General features: G+C 41.2%; 1 protein-coding gene across 1 annotated transcript in view; it reads right to left on the bottom strand.

The window, feature by feature from the left end:
- LOC126391324 (cathepsin S-like) overlaps positions 1-17,418 on the bottom strand; it is a 21,487-nt gene that overhangs the window by 3,637 nt on the left and 432 nt on the right. Inside the window, exons 2-7 of the mRNA XM_050046014.1 lie at positions 9,579-9,703; positions 9,346-9,468; positions 6,706-6,858; positions 4,877-5,104; positions 2,047-2,212; positions 1,795-1,897 (exon numbers count right to left, since the gene is read on the bottom strand). Coding sequence (XP_049901971.1) covers positions 1,795-1,897; positions 2,047-2,212; positions 4,877-5,104; positions 6,706-6,858; positions 9,346-9,468; positions 9,579-9,703 — 898 coding nt within the window. The remainder of the gene's footprint in view (positions 1-1,794; positions 1,898-2,046; positions 2,213-4,876; positions 5,105-6,705; positions 6,859-9,345; positions 9,469-9,578; positions 9,704-17,418) is intronic.

Genomic DNA, 17,418 nt, shown 5'->3' with positions numbered 1-17,418 from the left:
GAGGCATCTCTGTGCAAAGTTTCATGTCTCTACCACATACGGGGCATGAGATATGCCCATTCAAAGTTTGACATTTCAGTCGGTTGCTATAGCGCCCCCCTTTGGCCAATTGATGTAATATTGCTTCATTGGCATCCTCCCATGACCCTCTACCACTGTGCCAAATTTCACATGGATTGACCATGTCAGTGAGGAGAAAAACGTGGAACACACACACACACACACACACACACACACACACACACACACAGAGTTTTCCTCATTATATAGTAAGATGTGTTTCTATTAATAACCAATGGGGGTTATAAATGGGGTTAGTGGGTTATATTGGGTCTCAGTGACATAAACCAATAAACTGAAGCATTATAGAAAGAATACGGACGTTAGGTGATCGTTTGGTGAGCAAAACTCTTGCATGAAAACACAAAGAACAGCTCAGATGCAGGTGACCTCATATTAAGGTTTTTTTTTTTAATATTCCCCCAACTTTGGTCTTAGAATACGAAACCCTCCTCAAACAGCTCAGAAAAAGACGGCACTGAATTCTCAGAAGAGCCTGGAGCTCAGAGTGTGTCTGAATGTCTGCAACATGGAGGAAGGATCAGAGGCCGTTTACACGTACACGGTGATTTTGATAAACGGAGACATCTTCCTTCGTTTACACGCAAACGGAGATTTCTCCTCTGAAAACGAGTCTTTCTAAAAACTCCGGCCAGAATGGAGATTTTGGAAAACCTCGGTTGCGCGTTTGCATGTAAACTGAGATAAACGGAGATAAACGGAGTTATAGGCAGCCGACATCACAGTACGCGCCGGAACTTGCGCCTGTGTCAAAAGTGCGACCTATGTTGCTATGGTGACAATGGATACATGGAAGGCTTGAGCTTCTCGTTACACTGCCACCTACAGGTTCGGCGTGCTCTTGTGTATATATACACGGCTAAGTGTAAATGAAGATCTTTTTGAAAACGGAGACGGTGAAATGTCCGTTTATGAAAATGGCCGGCCACGTGTAAACGGCCTCTAAGTGTTAGTTTCCTCTTCAGCCCTCAGAAAGGGCGTTGTCACATGCTGACTGGCCGAGAGAGGAAATGCACCAAGCTGCTCTCAGTTCTTCATTAGGAGTCAGTACCCACACCCTGCGCAACAGGTGATCTGAATCACCCTCCAATCAACTCAGGGGAGCTGTGATATCAAACTGAAATGAATTTAAAAAAGTGCCAAATAATGAGGGGCTTGCTTTTAAAGCCATAAACAGCATGTTAGGACAGGTTAATCAGAGTATGCACGGCTGCATGTGAACAGAAGTATTAGTGGAATAAAGACAGCTGAGTAGGATAATTATCTTTTTTTATAGAATAAGGGCAAAACTGGAATATTTATTGCATGCAGAATAAAGGAAACCTATGGAGGAACACGCTGCGTGCTGAGACCCTGAAGATCAGGAAGTTGTTTTTCATGCAATAAGTGATGAGAAATGAAACTCCTTCTGTTCTATGACACACACTGTTTCTGTGATTCAGACCGACCTCACAGTGTGAGTTAACATTTGCCTGAGAGACAGCTGTTTGTGCGATTTTAAATCTGGTTCAACCACTAAACTCATATCAGCAAAAACTCCCAAACCCCTCTGTGCCTGTTGACACAGTGTTCTCTACCACACAGCTCCGACTTCCCTGTTTAACTTCCCTCCATCACACAGAGGAGGAACATACAGGAGCTGAATATGTATGTATGTATGTCTGTATGTCTGTATGTATGTATGTATGTATGTATGTGTGGTCTAGATCTCACCTGTTCTTCACCAGCCAGTAGTCGGCTCCGTCCAGCGTGCCGTAGCCAACAACTAACACCCCATGGTTCACATTCTGTGTGCAGCTCGGGTCATCGTACACTCCTGATGGAAACGGTCAAAATAATAACAAATACATCTCGTTATATTCATGCTTTAAAAAAACCTTTTGTAGAAACTTGTAAGCCAGTAATTAAAGGAACAGTGTGTCAGATATTGGGAGATTTAGTGGCGTCTAGCAGTGTGTAACATACCACTTCTGAAGAAAGCAAATCTGGGCCGTGTGGCGTCAATCGCCACTGAAATGGGTCCGATGGTGGCGACCCCCTCCTTCAGAGTCCCCTCAGTCTGGTCAGGCAGGAAGCTGTACTGGGAGCAGTTGGCGGCGCGGTACGTGGGGTTGTAGCGGCACTGCTGTGACTGAAGTTAGAGGACAAACTGAGGTTAAAACTGATGATTTAAACTGTGTGAAGTATTCCTGACCGTACTGAAGACAGCACCAAAAACTGTCCATGTTTGTAAAATATTGAGTTATTCTTTTGGTCTTTTTTCCCAGCAGCTGGTTTTGATGTTGATGCTCCAGCAGGTGAGCCACACACTGACTCTCACACTGACTCTCACACAGAAACACGAGTCTCTGTGCTTATTAAGAGAATATTTCACATCACTGATGGAATTTTTATGTTTTTCGGGTGAATTAGAGCCACAACACCTCCGCGAGGCTGGAACAGTCTGTCGGATCGGCTCAGAACTGCCCTCCTCCTCCACACAAACACCAACAACAGCGAACCAGATGAAGCCTGGAGGACAAACACGTTGTCCGCTCCGATTAATTTATTGTTGCTCCAAAGAGACATTAAGAGCAGACCACAGACAAGTGAGAAGAGTGTTGCAGTCTACAGCCCGAAGGGTTGGACTTAACTTGTTGTACACCCACATTGTTGTCTCATAGAGAGATTTGTTCACTGTAAACCTGAGTGCAAACTCAGACTTCCTCCATGTTTCCACTGAAAACACCATGTTTTCATTTACTGCAAAAATCTGTCCTCGTCCGCAACTTCCTGTTTGACTTTTGGGCTGAAGCCTTCATCAGAGAACAACAATCATACTTTTACAGGATGAAGGAGTGAGATATTAACGCTTGTGTGCAGAACAACTGACCAGTGACAGTTTGTGCAGCTGTCATGTTTTCACTCTGCAGCCAAACACAACTCTGCAGAACGTTTGTAAAACTGCAGCTGATGATTGTTTTCATTATTGATTCATCTGCTGATAATGTTCTCGATTAATCGATTAACTGTGTGTTCAATGAATATCAACAAATGGTGACAAATGTGAATCACAAGTTCACAGAGTTGGAGGTCGTGTCTTCAAACGTCTTGTTTGGTCCGACCAAAAACATTTCTGCTCTGCCGTCACAGAAACCGAGCAAAGATTCACATTTGTGAAGTTTGAACGTTAAATACAATTAAACAAGGTTTCAGTAGTGTTTAACACAAACAAGACGTTTCGCCGGAATTCATGTGCTGAGAAACAGCAGATGAGAAAATGATCTGACCATGAAGTCCTTCAAGTCGTGAAGAATTTTTTTCTAAAGTGAAACCAGCATTTTTGCTGCCATACAATCACGTGTCATGCTACTGTGTGACACCCTGTATTATTGCTGACATGTTTTGTCACGATGAAGCAGTGAGTCCACGTCAGCCACAACAGTCCACATTTATCCATCAGTGTTACACAATACGGCATCAAGGAAACAGGCAGAAAGTTGGAGGATTTACAAAATAAAAAACCACAGATTATATTAATATTAATTCATTAATTAATTTAAAGAATTAATGAAAGAATTGATAAATGAACTTAACTATTTAAAATACAAACAAACATGACTGTCCCATTTTACCTGAACATGACATCAGAGTGTTTGAATGTCTTAAATTAATTTATTCTGCATCATATTTTCTTCATAGAAATGCAGCAGAGATCCACAACAAGTTGTAAAAATAACACTCAAGGTCGTCTTCAGAGTTTCAGGGAAATGTTTTGGTAATCTACCAAAAAGTGTCCTGAACTAACTACTAAACCTCAGCAGCTTCAGGTGTCAGGTGTTTCTGAATAAATCTAACATTTGTTAGGTTGAATTTTGTTTTTGCAAAAACTTGCTAAACTTTTTCAGCAGAGAGTTGAATTGAAGATGACGATGACCTGGCTGCAAACAGTCCAACTGCAGCAGCAGCAAACACCGCTGTGCCTCTGCAGAGTTTACACACGCACGACCGTCTTTCAAAGAGTGTGTGAAATGAAATTCCTTCAATAAAACTGTTTTAATAACAGATTCAGATTGTTTCAAAAGAGTGAATCAAAACATTTGGAGGCCGTTTACACGTGGCCGGCTATTTTCATAAACGGACATTTCACCGTCTCCGTTTTCAAAAAGATCTTCATTTACACTTACCCGTGTATATATACACAAGAGCATGCCAAACCTGTAGGTGGCAGTGTAACAAGAAGCTCAAGCCTTCCATGTATCCATTGTCACCATAGCAACATAGGTCGCACTTTTGACACAGGCGCAAGTTCCGGCGCATACTGTGATGTCGGCTGCCTAAAACTCCGTTTATCTCCGTTTATCTCAGTTTACATGCAAACGCGCATGGGAGTTTTCCAAAATCTCCACTCTGGCCGGAGTTTTTAGAAAGACTCGTTTTCAGAGGAGAAATCTCCGTTTGCGTGTAAACGAAGGAAGATGTCTCCGTTTATCAAAATCACCGTGTACGTGTAAACGGCCTCTTGGACTTCAAAGACATAAAATGAGAAACTGGGAGAAATATGATTTTTTTTTTTAGTTTAGACTTTGTGTTATAATTTCTTGTTTGGAATGAGGACAGATGCAAGTGTGTGTGTGTGTGTGTGTGTGTGTGTGTGTGTGTGTGTGTGTGTGTGACAGCTGACCTTTACCTATTGTTTTTTTTTCACATGGTTCCCTTCAAACCCTAAAGTGACTCTCTGGAGTTTAAGTTAATGGATTTTTAACTCTCTTTTGATGCATGTTTGAGCTGCAGCAGGACTGAAGCGGTTCCTCACCTGTATGCCTGTGTACGGGTATGAAGAGTCGGAGTCGATGCCCTGGTTGTCGATGACGTACTGGAAGGCTTTGTGCATGTAGCCACCGTTGCAGCCGTGGTTTCCGTATTTGCCTGAACAGTCCACCAGGTTCTGGGGGCTCAGGTCCACCAGCTTCCCTGTTGTCTTGGCTAACTGGCCCTCCAGGGCCCCGGCAGCACTGAAGGCCCAGCAGGAGCCACACGAGCCCTGGATGTAAACCAGCGATGTTACTCTGATGTCATAAACAGTGTGTTTTTTCTTTTCTTTATTAGCTGCAGAGTTAGATAAAACACTTCACATCTCAGCGTTTGGCAGAACAACAGGAGTTTGTAAAGACGGAGCCAGCTGAGGTTAAAGAAGAGGTTAAAGAACTCTGCCGACTCTTTGGGGAAATTTCCTTGTTTGTCTGATATATCTCACATGTTGCACAGAACACAAGGAATCCCAGAATCAATACTTGTGAGTCTCTGGTTGGATGAAACTCATCTGAGCTACACCAGCTCTTCTTCTCCTTCGTCTTCAGTGTAAAACTTCTTTGCAGATTTTGAAACAATTTAAAATACAACTTTTCTTATTTTTGACTTTTCTCAACAAAATCTTACGAGTCAGTTTGTGAGAAGAACATCATCAATTAATGATTATTCAGTAAAGTGAGCCAGAGTTCAGTAGATTTATCAGGTTTATGTGTTTTGTCGATTCTTGTGTCGTCCAACTTTTTTACCACATTTGTCTGTTTAACTTGAGAAGATGAAGCTGTGTGAAATAATAATTATTGCAACAAATAGGCCCCATGATGCATGTGTTATTTATAGACTTAGCTGTTTTGGGCTGAAGCATATTTTTAAACAGTCCAGATGAAATAGAATATTGATATATTTCTGAGTGAAACAGGATCTGCAGCTGGGACATAACGTTGGGAGGAATTGGGCGTGTCATAACAGTGGGGAGGTTTCCAGTCACAGTGAAGTGGAGCTCCAGTTCCAGCTGGACGAGGACATCTAACTGGCCTACTGTCCTTGTCCCAGTATACAAGCACGGGAGGGGAATCCATTTATTGAGCCAAGTATGTGCGACTCCTCTACGATAGGTGGAGATATGCCCCCTTTCAGCTTGTTAGTATTGGACCTTTTTCCTGTTGACCTATTACATCACAGACCAAACAATGGACAAACAAGTTAGCTACGGTTAGCTAGCAGCTAACTGCTACCATGGTGGACAACTTTACAGCTCTGTACATTTGGTCCGTCCAAAAAGTCACGGCTCTGGATGTAGATTTCTCCATGTTGTTACCGGCTTCTTCTTCTCTTACACATTTAATGCTATTGGACTTCAGGGTCAAAGCCCGGGGTGGAAACTGTGGAGCATGCTCAGAGCGCCTCGGCCAGTTTGGGTCTGATTGACTGTATACATGCAGGAGGAACTCCACTCATAAAGAACTTTATAATTTCAAACTCACAAGGTGCAGCAATGAATAAAAACACATCTTTAACTTTTGTCACCATGAGTAAATAAAAAGTGACTTCACTTTCAAAACTGAGATCAACAGATTAAAAATAAAATAAACTAAACAGCAGTTGGACGGTGAGCTCTGTGTGTTAGCGAGTGTCAGGAAGTGATTTTCAGCTGCAAAAACAAAGTGGATGTGGCAAACCAGCGGCTGTGGTGACGACTTCCTGTCTAGAAGTTGGAGGACTAAGAGCAGGAGGAATGAGTGGGGCGATGACTGTGATGTTCCACAGTTTCAATCTGCTGACTGATGTTCAGTTACATGAGTCACTGCTGGAAACAGAGTGTGTGTTTTTCTTTACCTGCTTCTTGACGCTGGTGACGTAGCCCTTCTCTCTCCAGTCCACCGTGTCTGGAACATCAGCGCCTGACGCCCCTGTGAAGGCAGATGGTGCCCTCTGGATGTCAGTGGGAGGACTGAGCGTGGCATAAAACTGCCTGATCTCCTCTGGAGTCTGTCAGGAAGCAGATAACAGCAGGACTGTAAATACGACTATTAAAGGACAGAGGTCTTTTTAACAGGTGAAATGTAAGTTTATGAATCTGACTGGACTGAAATCCACGGAGCCTGAACAGTGACAGGAGGTGTTGGCATTAAAAATAAAATCTGTCATTGAAAAAGGAAGAAAGATTCCACTCAAGAATAAAACACAGGTATTAAAAATGTATTTATTTTATTTAGATATTTTTGCTTTTTGGTGTGTTTTCAGCTACAGTTTTTAGATTTTTACCTTATGTCACTTTTTTTTGTTTGTAGTGTACTTTCTTTTTCCTTGTTCACAACATCATTAACAGAAAGTTGAAAATGAAAATAGAAAATACGTTACTGTAAAAAAAAAACTGACACTGAAAAAAGAATAAAATCAAAATAAAATAAAAATAATAAATAAATTGTTAATAAAAAAATATTAAAAGACTGTCACTGAAAAAAAATAAATAAAGATATATATATATATATATGTTTAAGAGATTTTTTTTCAAAGACAAGACTTCCTGTCACTGTTGTCACTCCGTAGAAATCCATCATCTAATGTCACAAATGTGTAAATCACTTTTATTATTATTACCTTCTCCATCAATGGATTTGTCCATAAATTGACTGATTCTTGTCTGATTATTTAACACAACCCACGGTCACGTCTTCACATTTGAAAAGACGGAAACAGAAAATGTTTGGCATTTTTAAGAAGTGACATAAGTTATGAATTGATAATCAAAATAGTTTCAGATTAATTTTCTGTTTATCGACGTACTGTTGCAGCTCAGAATTAAAATCTAATGGATGCTAATGTGCTGTAAAATCTATCACTTCGATCTGTAAAATTTCATCTTTAGTTCTGAATCTTTTTTGTATTCTTTGTAAAAACATTTGTAAAAAGGTCGTGATACTTAACCGACCGTCTTAAAACCTGGGCTGGCATCAAGGACACAGCACTTAGTTAGTTCAGTCCGTTCTCATTTACCGTTCATTTCAAATGTTTTCCTAGAAAAGTAATGCACCCAAATTCATACTTTTCCCTTGTAATTTGAAGCGCTGCAAAACTGGTGCACAATGCACAAAGACATGGACTTTCCCCCGAGATTTACCCCTGGAGACACGTGTTCGTAACCGTGTAAAGTTTGAGTGAAGTCATTTACAGGTACGTCCTCGCCATGGTCCTTTTCCTAAACCTGACCTCTGTAACTTTATGTTAATTATGTAACTGTACATTAAGGACGTAGCGACATTAGTGGAGCACAAATTTGTAGAATATCATACAAACTGTTCTGTGAGGACACAATGGTTGGTTTCATTCTTACCTTTTGAAAAGAACCTACTCGGTCACCATAAGTAATTATTTGTCTAACTCCCATTACCTGTGGTGTACCACAGGGTTGTATTTTAGGTCCCATTTTATTTTCTGTCTACATGTTTCCATTTTGTTGAGATTGTAGATTCATGTAGGGTGGATGATAAATTCACAAAGTTCATGATTCTACATTGCACTCAAACTTTTAATCAGAGCTGTAGAAGTGATAGCTCTCAGCTGTGAATGAAGATCAATAAACTCAAATTCAGTTACTGAAGAACGTTGGAAACAGATTGTGTGAGGCAGGTTAAAGGACATAAACCAGACACCAGTTAGTTAATATTCCATTCTGAGTCCTTCAGTCATTCCTTAATTTAGAGGCAGAATACACTGCAGGCTGCTGAGAGTGGAAATCATCTCATTACTTCAGAGAAGCCTGAAAGGCCTGAGCCAAAAACTACAGTGTCAGAGTCCAGTCAGACCAGAGGAAGGGCCAAAGAGGAGGAAGATAAAAATTTACATTCTGCATGATGTTAAAACAAACGTATGGTCATTTATGTCCTGATGATCTGAAACAGTTAAAGCTGCTTTAATAACAGGGTTTTACAATCATAATGTTTCATGCGAAACAAATTATTTTAGTCGACTGTTTACAAAACTCGTGCAGAAAAAGAGTGTAGTTTCACTTTTTAAAAGGGCTCAGCTGCTGAAGGAAAAATAAACTCATGAAGAATCTCACCTGCATTCACAGACTTTATGTAAAACACTGACTATGGTTTACATATATATATATATGTATATATATATATATATGTATATATATATATATACATATGTAAAACATATATGCATTTAATTTGATTACCACAAACACACTGACAGAAAGCTAACACAGAGTAGAGTTTTTGGAGCCTCAGATTTCCTGCTGCTGTCAGCTCTGTAGCAGATATAAAAATATACCTGACGATACTTCATTATAATGATTAGCTGCAGGGCTTCAAAGTTCAACCTGGTCAAACTGTATCTAGTCTCTTTGCCAGTGACCTTCCACCGTTAACACAGTGTTATTAATAAATTACTGTGCTGATCATAAATCAATAAAACTTTTTCTCCTTCAGTAAAAGCAGCAGAGCGAGGGAGCGAGTGTCTCACCAAGTCTCCCATGTGATTCATGCCCAGTTCGTAGGTGTGAAGCCCCATCGAGGCCTCCAGGTTGTGCATGGTAATGAGCAGGAGGTTCTTCTCCCACAATTCCCTGCGGTGCACATCCTCCACCTCAACACAAAGACAGAGAGAGAGAGTGCAGGAGGTCAGTATGATAAATCTCACATACGGACTCTGCGCCTACAAACACCAGAGAAAACGTCCATATTTTTATCTCACACCTCATTTTGGTACGTCTTCTCGTGCGTCTTCTTCCACAGCTCCCAGTGGACGTCCAGCCGGCTGTCAAACATGGCTGCCGCCCCGACACACAGGGAGATGAGCAGCAGGCTGCCCAGCATCATGCCTGTAAACACACACAGGGACCACAGGAGAAGTCAGGATGTCGTCTGACCTTTGATGAGACGGCCGCTCGCTAACACACCGAGAAAACAAAGCACCCCGGCAGAGATCAGACCTCCAGTCAGAAACATACGAGATAAACGTGTTGGCTTCATAAAAACCACACAGAGAGGATCAACGTGTCAGCGGCTGCAGGGAGGATCACTGAGGACGACACTATGTTTTCACAGGATGGATTCAGAAGTCAGAAGACAGAGAAGATACAAATCTCTCCTCACTGTTTGTTCGTTTAAGATCCTGACACATGATTTTATTATTATTATTTCTCCTTTATGAGTCAATCATTCACTAAACCCTCCAAGTCTGCAAATCAAAAACCAACATTTTTCCTTCATCTGCCAAATTCTCATGGGTTCACCCTGGAGTCCAAGTTTGTGCCAAATTTTAAGAAATTCCCCAAAAGTGTTCTTGAGATATCGTGTTCAAGAAAATGAGATGGATGCAAGGACACAGTGACCTTTGACCTCCAAAATCTAAATCTAAATCTTGACGACACATTCACGAGAATGAGAAGGACAAGGTCACAGTGACCTTTGACCTATGTCCACCAAAACATAATCACTTCATCATTGAGTTCAAGTGGACGTTTGTGCCAAATTTTTATAAAGTCTCTTCCGTTCTTGAGATATCGCGTTCACAAGAATGAGATGGACAGATGCATGGACTGACAACCCAAAAACATAAAGCCTCCGCTCATGGCTATCCCGGCACATAGGCATAAAAACCCTTAAAATTCTAACTTCTCAACACACTCATTTCATTTCTGGGGTGAAACATTATTCTTAAAGGATGTACATGTATTAAAAAACATGATTCATAAAATTATTTCATCTGCTTACATTTTCTTTCTACTTCTAAACTTGTCCTGTGTCAGACATCAGCCTCGTCCCACTGAAGACTTCACAACTTCAGACATTTTAAAACGTGTTTAAAGTTTATAAAATCTAAAACTAAGTACTGATACTGTCAGTGTGTAAATGTACTGCTGTAATTATCTTTGTTTTAAAATACATTTCCTATGAAAATGTTGGCCCTTTAAAGATGAGTCCAGATTTCTGTTATAGCAGGTGTGTCTCAACTGTAACAGGTCGACTCTCTAGCTCCTTCAAATCCAAATTGAAAATGAATGATGGTTTAAAAATAAGTATTTTGATCAGCGTTAAGACAAAAATACAATTTCTCTACACGACTGCTGTAAAATCACTGAATATATAACTTCAGCTCCGTCACATCTGACCTCTGACCTCCATCCTGTGTGATATTCAATAAATAAATCACTGTGATGTCGTCCCGTCACAAAGTTTAATAGTTGAGACTTTGATCTTTCCAAATGAGCCTTACAGAAAAGCAAAAATTAAAAATTAAGGTTTTGTCCCAGTTCTCAAGAATGAGAATAATATTTTGTGTTCTGGTTTGAGCACACAAACCTGAAAACCAGCCGACTGACTTCACTCTGTCTCTGTGACGCTCACCATGTTCAGCTCTTGCTGGCGCTGCGTGGCTGTTCGAGGCTGTTCGAGGCTGTTCGTGGCTGTTTGTGGCTGTTCGAGGCTGTTCGAGGCTGTTTGAGGCTGTTCGAGGCTGTGGTTAGGCTGTTCGAGGCTGTTTGAGGCTGTTCGAGGCTGTGGTTAACGCTGATGGTATTTTAGATTACACAACACTGTTCTGAACATTCTCATCACCCACATGTCATCTGACTGATACCTCTCCAAGTCTTAAAGGGGAACTACGCCAAAATTCAGACATATTATTCCTGTGGTCTGAGACAGTCCACGACTTTAAGTAACCATGAACAACTGTCTCCCAGATTCAAAAACTAGTACTGAAACTCAAATGTGTGATGTCATGGAGTATAAAGTGTGGAGCTGCTCTATAGACAGTCAATGGTTAAATGATGACACAGACGGGAATGTTCTTAACATATGGAAACATTTTCTGTTTCAGAGCTGAGATCTCAGATAAAGATCATCTGGGTATGAAAAAGACATCAAACAAAATCAGGCTCCCATTCACTGTCTATGGAGCAGCTCCACACTTTATACTCTAACGCCAGAATTCCACTGGATGCGTGTGGAACGGCTGCGCTGATTATCCGCTGTGTGCTCCGCCGTCCGTCAACACCCACCGGCTGCGTTTGCTGTGCGGAGTGGTGCAGCTCCACCGGACAGCGGGAGCCACGAGGACCCACGAGATCTCACAAATTCATCACAGAATGACGTCTGAAAACCTCTGACCTGTTGACTTCAGGCCTGCCTCCGCCCATTATGGCGTTTTCAAGGTGTAGTGCAGGGAAATATGATCCACCGTGAACACTGTGTATTTTATTTTGAAAATCTTTTTTTTTTTAAATTTTGTTTCTGTGCATGACTTCCTGCCCCGCACGATCTGCTCTGTGCTGAATTGCTGCGTTGTGCCCCAGCGTCCGGATTGTTGCGGAGGGCTCCGGAGCACCGCAGCTGTGATGGAGCCAGAACGCAGCACAGCCGCAGCCGGTGGAAGCACATACATTGACTAGAACTGAAACGGATCGGCTCCGCTGCCGTGCTGGAACGCAGACGCAACCAACACTCATCTGGTGGAATTTGGGGGTAAGACAACGGTCGGCAACCTGCTCTGCAGCCGCCCTTAAAGGGTGTTTCACATATAGTCCTCTTTAAATGAATTGAGTGCACCAAAAAGTGGACCAACAGAAAAGGGACTCAGTTCTTTAAGTGTTCCCACCATAGCCTACATATAATATATATTGATATAGTCTTGTTTTTACTGTGGCGTGGCGCTGCAGTGAGGTCATGAAGCCCCTCGCTTTCAGATGAACTTCTAATTGGAGGAAAACCTGTTTCTGTTTGATGTATTCTATGTTCCACATCTGGAGACGTGCAGTATCTTCCATAGATCAAACTACTCCTCGTCCCGCGTCCTGCAAGTGCTACCGTGGTTTTGTCTGTTTTTTCAAGCGTCCCAGGTGAACATCATGTGATCTAGAGGGCTGAACACAACAGCAAAGAGCAAAGCAAACCTGGAGCACTTTGTGTTCACAAGGCACAGGTTCAGCAAACTGTACTCAGAACACAGAGTTGGTCTGAGTACAGTTCGCTTCAGAGGGGTCTGAGTTCTCTTTGCGCAAAAAATGCTGAGTCACTGCTCTGAGTCCGCTTACAGTGCTGAAAAGGACCAAGTGTGAAAACACCCAAAAAGCATGAGCTGTTGCATGCAGTGTGCACACAACATTGTTATGTTACGCCCTGAACTTTGACCTTCTCTCAGATATCTGTTACCATGGAGATTAAACAAAAGGCCCGTCACTGAGCTCGCCGCAGATGAAGGTCACCCTGAGAGCTCTGCTGTGGTTACTGTGCAATCTATGTATGTAACATATTCACAGCAGTGAGGTCACATCTGCAGTGCTCTGTACTCGTTATTTCTTTGTTTTTGGTTTACTTGGTTATCTTTATTATTATTTTGTTCACTTAATTAATATCACTATTATTAGTATTTGACTTGTCATCAGTTACTTATGTTCACTGTCACCTGTCATTGAGACTTCTGACAGCTGTCAATCAGCGGCTCAGTCATGTGATGTCTCTTCCACTGTGCAGAGGATTGTGGGTCAGAATAGCCAGTAAAGCGTGCTGCCTTACAAACTGCAACATGTGACCAGCTGCAGTAAAACATCCTGGTGTTTTTGGCGTACTGCATTTTACATACTCCATCTTGTCCTGGCATTCTAGTGTGGCAGTGTGGGGACTGGAACACACACTTCCTTCTGTAGTGTGTGACTCTGACAGAGATGAACTCATGGTCACTGATATTGATTACACTTCTCAAGGCCATGGAAATAACATGCAGGAAACCTTAGTTTAGCTGGTGTTCCCCTTTCATTGTGGGTGTGTGTTGATGAGCTCTGTGTGACAGTCAGCAGTTAAAGTATCACTTCCACATATTTCAAACTATTGAACTGCACATAAATCCCCAAATGAGTCAACATCACAAGACCAGAACTGAAACTAATGAACAAGCCAGAAATTTGTCTGAACTCATCAGTGCTGTCGCTGAACATCAACTTCAGTCACTGTTTAATCAAACCATTGTTCAGAGGAGTGAAAGACAGAGTCAGCGTTTAATAAAGGAAGTAACACGAGCTGTTAATGTTCATCAACACTTGGCTTAGTTTAGTCTGAAATCAGTGTTCAGTATGTCGCCTGTCTAGTTTGACCTGATCTGCTGGATGAAAAACTTCAGTATAAAATCCAGGTGACTGTTAATCAGGTGACACAAAGCAGACTATCAGAGTCACCTGATACCTGACTGAGATACTGTCACAGGTACAGAGCACCAACATGAACCCAAATCTGCTTTATATATTCACACAGAACCACAAACTCAGGAACCTTTCAGTCACTAACAGAACATGAGCTGAGTATAGATCAGGAACGCGTCTTTGATTGGTCACGTATGTTTATCTTATTACTGATGTGCAGTGTTGAGGACTGGTGGTGAACTACGTGTTATTACACTGGTAGTTTAACTACATTTTGCATCAGCTTGGTGGGAGTTAAACTACATTTCTATATTTGCAATGATTCAAGAAGTTAAATTTCTTTTCTGACATTTTTTGTGTCGTTTAAGTCATAAAAGGAACGGGACAATTATTTACTTTTATTTTGCTTCTCTGCTGTAACTGAACCTCTGAACACAAATATCATCATCAGCATTATCAGTCATCCTGTCACTGTTATGCTGACGACACACAGATCTACTTTTTAGCCAGATGATGTTCACTGCCTGAGCTCTTTAACGGAGTTCTTAACTTCTATCAAGGACTTTCTGCAGATTAAAGTCCAGCTCAGACCAAAGATCGATGACGAGACGAAACCATTTCACAACGTCACAGAGAAAAGTGTCAGCGGTGTGAAGTGGCCGGTCTGAGCTGGACTCAAGCCAGCTGATGGTGTCACCTAGGCCTGTCGCGATATGCGATAAGTCGGTTAATTGCACGGTAAATTTAAAGGGAGACGTTAACTTTTCCAGCTGCGATTAACTGCCATGTTCATGCGTGTTTGTTTTCCTCGTCTCTCTCCATCAAAGAGACTGGACGACAAGAGCGTTCACTGCCGTGCATCGTCTGGCAGCCAGGTGAGTTGGTTCATTAGCGTANTGTGTGGGAGTGTTTTGGATTTAAACCAAATGACAGAGGGCAGCCCAGTAATGTGGACGAGCCGGTGTGCCGGGTTTGTTATAAAACCATCTCAACAAAAAGAGCGAATACGACCAACTTAACTGCACACCTGAGAGTGAGAGACTGACAGACTATTTTTTTGTATTTATTTCAATATTTTTATGTGTTATTTTGGATATTTAAATTTTCTTTTTTGCATTCCTAAATAAATAAATACATTTTTAAAATTAAATAAATGTTTATTTCTCTTTAAAAGGGTGAACTTGCATCAATATGTCTTTATTATCATTATGTAAGTTTAATAAATGGTCTAAAAACAGCAAAATTACAACAATAATAAAAATGGTCTTAAAAGCACAATATTACGCAATATTATCGCTTACTGCAATAATTTCTGACGCAATTAATCGCCCAGCAAAATTTGTTATTGTGACAGGCCTAGTGTCACCTGACACTCAGCTGGTCAAATGGCCGCCAGCTGGTTTTAAAGCACGTCACCTGCTTCACTGGCCAATCAGCTTGTAGTGAAGTCTGCTGGTCAAGTCAAAATGACCACAGACGGCGTGTTGGCTGCTGCAGCGACCTGTGCTGCACTGACTCCTCTAGTTGACTTGATGTGAACCTGCAGGTTTTTACAACGCTGCAGAACAAAGCGTCGACAGTAGTTCTTTGTTTTAACTCGTCTCATTGCAAATCTTTGGTTTGAAATAATCTCTGACCCTGATCACCTAAAAAACTAATCACTGGTAACTAATAAATGTTCTCAAGCACATTTGCTTTTTTCCTTTTAATGTCTGACTGGTTCTTTGTGATTTGTAACTGTTGTGTTTTATTTCCTTTTGTTCTGTTTTCACCTCGGCGCACACTTCTATCTTATTGTTGTTTTATGTTTTATGCACTTTGTGAAGCACTTTGGAACCCTGTTTAGATAAGGGCTATACAAATAAAGTCATTATTATTATTATTACATATATATTTTATTTAATCTTGCTTTTATCTTTACTGTTTACAATCAGCACTCAGGTGAAATATCAGTATACGTTGAGCTGTACAGTGCTTATACCTCCAGTGTTCATCAGCCTGTCCTTTATTATATGTTGTTTTTTTACTGCTCACTTATTATATTCTTCTTATATTTCTTTTCACCATTTACAAATTCTGTGTTTTTACTGTTTACTCCTTAGATTGATTTTAGTTTTTTACTGATGCTTCTTGTTTGCACTTTTCCTTCTGCTGCTGTGACGATGCACATTTCCCTGCTGTGGGACTAATAACAGATTATCTTCTCTCTTCTTCTCTCATCTTATTTTTTTGCATCACAAGTATTTGGTTATTGGTATTTATGAACAAATGTTACGTGTTATTTTAGAAGCCACCTGTCTAGCTGAGTCATCCTCCCCCATCTGGACTCCAGTTTCTGATGGACATTGTGAACAAAACCAAAGCCGACATTTCTGTCACTTCTCCAACAGTGGAGATTTTTTCTTATTTTTGTAACGTATGACGTGTGACGAGTGGGCATTCTTTACCACAAACTCACCTGAGTGACATTTGACTTTTTTTGTGTTATATTTAGTTGGAATTTTGTGTACCTTGTCAGTTTGATCACTTTGAACATTTTCTGAGCAGCTTTAATGAACCAAACTACATTTCTCTCAGGGGAGCGTTGCTGTAGTTCAGGTGTGTCCAAAATCAGGCCCAGGGGCCAACTGTGGCCCACAGACCAGTTTCAAACGGCCCTCAGCTTGACTTTCAAAATACACTATACAGTATGTGACCAACCACACAGTGTAAGATATGAAGCAGTCAAGCACTTTGCATTTTATCTGTTCGCCTCACAACAGCAGGACTGTCTGTCACACAGTGTGTAGACGTACATCAAGGTGGAGTGTGTTTCATGATCAGACGGTGAAGTAGGTGATTTAAACAGACTCATTTATCACAGACGTGGGTCTTAGCGGGGCAACAATAAAAAGACAATAAAAACACAGCAGATAAAGCCACGACATGAGCAAGAAGTTAAAAGTACAAAACTGTTCCTGTCTGTAAACAAAGACACACACAGCTCCCGATCAGCAGACGTTTCCTGCTCTCTGTCAGACATTAACGCAGCAAAGGAGCGTGAAGTGAAGGGAGGAGAGACGCTTTGAGGAACAGAGTTTTACTAAAAGCTGAAAGTTTGTTTTGTCTGTTTCTGACTTTTTAATTGTTAATCATTTAAAGACAGAAGCAGAGGCCCCCAGGTGTTTACACATGATGTTATCTGGCCCCCTTTATAGACGTTTGGACACCCCTGGTCTGAAGAGGAGGATCTGAACTGTTCAGAGAATAACCAGATAAATACTAAAACACATTTAATCCTAAAGTCTTTATAGACACTCACAGTAACATTAAACCTTAACACAGTTATATCAACATTACAGGATCATTTTAATCCAACTGCAGCCCCCCCCCCCCCCCCCCCCCACCCACCCACCACACAC

The sequence above is a fragment of the Epinephelus moara genome, chromosome 6, assembly GCF_006386435.1.
Source record: "Epinephelus moara isolate mb chromosome 6, YSFRI_EMoa_1.0, whole genome shotgun sequence".
NCBI lineage: Eukaryota > Metazoa > Chordata > Actinopteri > Perciformes > Serranidae > Epinephelus > Epinephelus moara.
Note: the sequence above shows the minus strand (reverse complement) of the source record. Positions and strands in the feature narration are given on the sequence as shown.